General features: G+C 39.1%; 1 protein-coding gene across 1 annotated transcript in view; it reads right to left on the reverse strand.

The window, feature by feature from the left end:
* Window positions 1-2,500, reverse strand: part of LOC310737037 (A-kinase anchoring protein 13) — a 68,575-nt gene that overhangs the window by 21,135 nt on the left and 44,940 nt on the right. Inside the window, 3 exon segments of the mRNA XM_083561170.1 lie at window positions 58-105; window positions 1,103-1,344; window positions 2,128-2,258. Coding sequence (XP_083417296.1) covers window positions 58-105; window positions 1,103-1,344; window positions 2,128-2,258 — 421 coding nt within the window.

The raw sequence follows: 2,500 nt of genomic DNA on the forward strand, positions 1-2,500 counted from the left end.
TTAATCAATACATTCTGACCAATCAGAGTCCAGAACATGTCAAAGTAGTGTCTGTACCTTCTCCTGTGACCTGCTGGCTTTCCTCCACCCTCAACCTGCAGCACACTGAGCCAGGACGGCCGTACAGACAGACCGATGGAAGGATAGGAAGGAAGGATGGATGGGTGGATGGTGGAAGGATGGCAAAGAGAGAGATAGAGAGAAAATTTATGTGGATGAAATTAATGAAAGTTATAAAAATAAATAAAAACCGTAATGCGGCACTGTAATGAGCTGCAGTAACCAGCTTTATTTTTTTATATATAACCATTATTGCTTGCATCATGTTTATAAACACTACTATGGGCCTTATAATGCATTATAAGGTATAATATGGGCTTATGAACATTACAAATACGATGCATTATAAAGACGTGTCTTTTTATTTTTTATTTTACAAACTTATAGACTTATAGAGATATTATGGGCATTATTACAAGTCATAGAGTGTTTATAATTACAGGCCCTACAGTGTTTTATTGTTGTCTTATAAACAGAATACCGGCATCGTTTTTCTTTTTTTTTTTGCTTATACCCTTATGATGTATTCAAAGCATTATTACAGATCAGTTACAGTAATAGATGCTACTTCAGGCCTTATAATATATTATAAGCTTAATCATTTTTGATATAAACTTTATTGGGGGTGTAAATACTACTGCAGACCTAATAATGCATTATAAGCTTTATTATGGTTCATGTAAATATAAACTCTACATCATAGCCTATAAGCTTTATTAAAGGTCACAGAGTTGACATAGGCACTTGTTATAAGCCTTTAACATATTATAATTGTTTATTATCAGTTATATAATATTGTAAACATTATTACAGGACATTTAGTCTTTCAGGTGCTACTACAGGCCTTTTAACACATTATATAGTATTACATCCTTATGTAGTGTAATAAGCATTAAAACTGTAACATACTCATCACCAGTGACAGGTCGTATGTTGTTTTAGAGCCTCATAGTGCATAAGATTTAGGAGTTACGTGAGAGGTATGAAGTGTTTATACAGGCTTTATAAGAGATTATATAGTGCTTTATAGACGCGTCATTACCTGCGCTGGCCCATGTTCATCTCTCCGATCTGATTCTTGCTCGGTCCCCAACTGTGTCTACGTGATGGAGAGAGAGAGCGGCTGGTAGAGCGAAGAACAGAGGAACGCTCCAAAACCTCCATCAGTCGATCATTCTTCTCCTCTTCCTCAGTTTCTCCTGCAGTGTGTGTGATGGAGGAGTCATCTGTAGAAATGGATCCAGTCATGGAAATTCCACTGGTGAGGGTGAGCGTGTCTTCGCTCTGAAAGAAATAGACACAATGAGAAATATATAAATAATCAGACTGTAGTAAACTATCTGGCTCGGTATTCCCAAATCCTAATGTAGAACACCATTTCCCAAATCCCTATATACAATAAAATTTCCCAAACGAATTGTAGAACGCTATTCCCATATCCCAATGAAAAATGGTATTCCCAAATCCAATGTAGAATGCTAATCCTAAATTCCAATGCAGAACGTTATTCCCAAATCTCAAAGTTCAACAGAATTCCCAAATCCCCATACAGAATCCTTCTCCCAAATTCCCCGACTGCATACAGTGCAGTAAAGAATGAAACCAAAACGACGTTCCCGCAGAACTGAGGTGCCACACAAGACAGAACGAATGAACAACAAGGAACACGGAACTCCATAAAACTAACTGGGACACTACGTAAACCAATGCTGAACAGTATTCCCAAATCCCTGTCTGGAGCGGTATTCCCAATCTGGGATCTGCATTTGGAATGGTATTCGCAAAAGAAAATCTGGACCAAAATCTTGTGTGTGTGTGTGTGTGTGTGTGTGTGTGTGGTTACATGTTATATAACACTTGACTGCCAGAGTCACATAAACACTGAGACAGAAAGCTCCCTGTGAAAAAGCAACACTTTAATGGAAGGAGAAGAGAAAAAACACAGTCACTAATTAAATTAAACATAAATGCAGCCAAGAAAACACACACACACACACACACACACACACACACACACACACACACACACACACACACACACACACACACACACACTAACACACACACCTGCTTGAAGACAGTGTCATCCGTCGTATCTTGGCCCAACAGCGAGTCTCCATCACTGACTGACTCGGACCCGGGCAGTGAGGTGGCAGATACGGACCGACACACACTTGCAACTGCAACATCTGCAACATCTGCAACAAAACACACACACACACACACAAACTGTATGTACATTCAGACTCCCTTTACCTTATTCAATATTATGTTGCAGTCTCATACTACAAACATTCAGACTCGTTTTATTTCCCATTCATCTACACTCAGTTCCCATTATGATGTGTGTGTGTGTGTGTGTGTGTGTGTGTGTGTGTGTGTGTGTGTGTGTGTGTGTGTGTGTGTGTGTGTGTGTGTGTGTGTCTCTCTACAGTATTGC

This window comes from Silurus aristotelis (assembly GCF_946808225.1).
Source record: "Silurus aristotelis genome assembly, chromosome: 14".
Lineage (NCBI taxonomy): Eukaryota > Metazoa > Chordata > Actinopteri > Siluriformes > Siluridae > Silurus > Silurus aristotelis.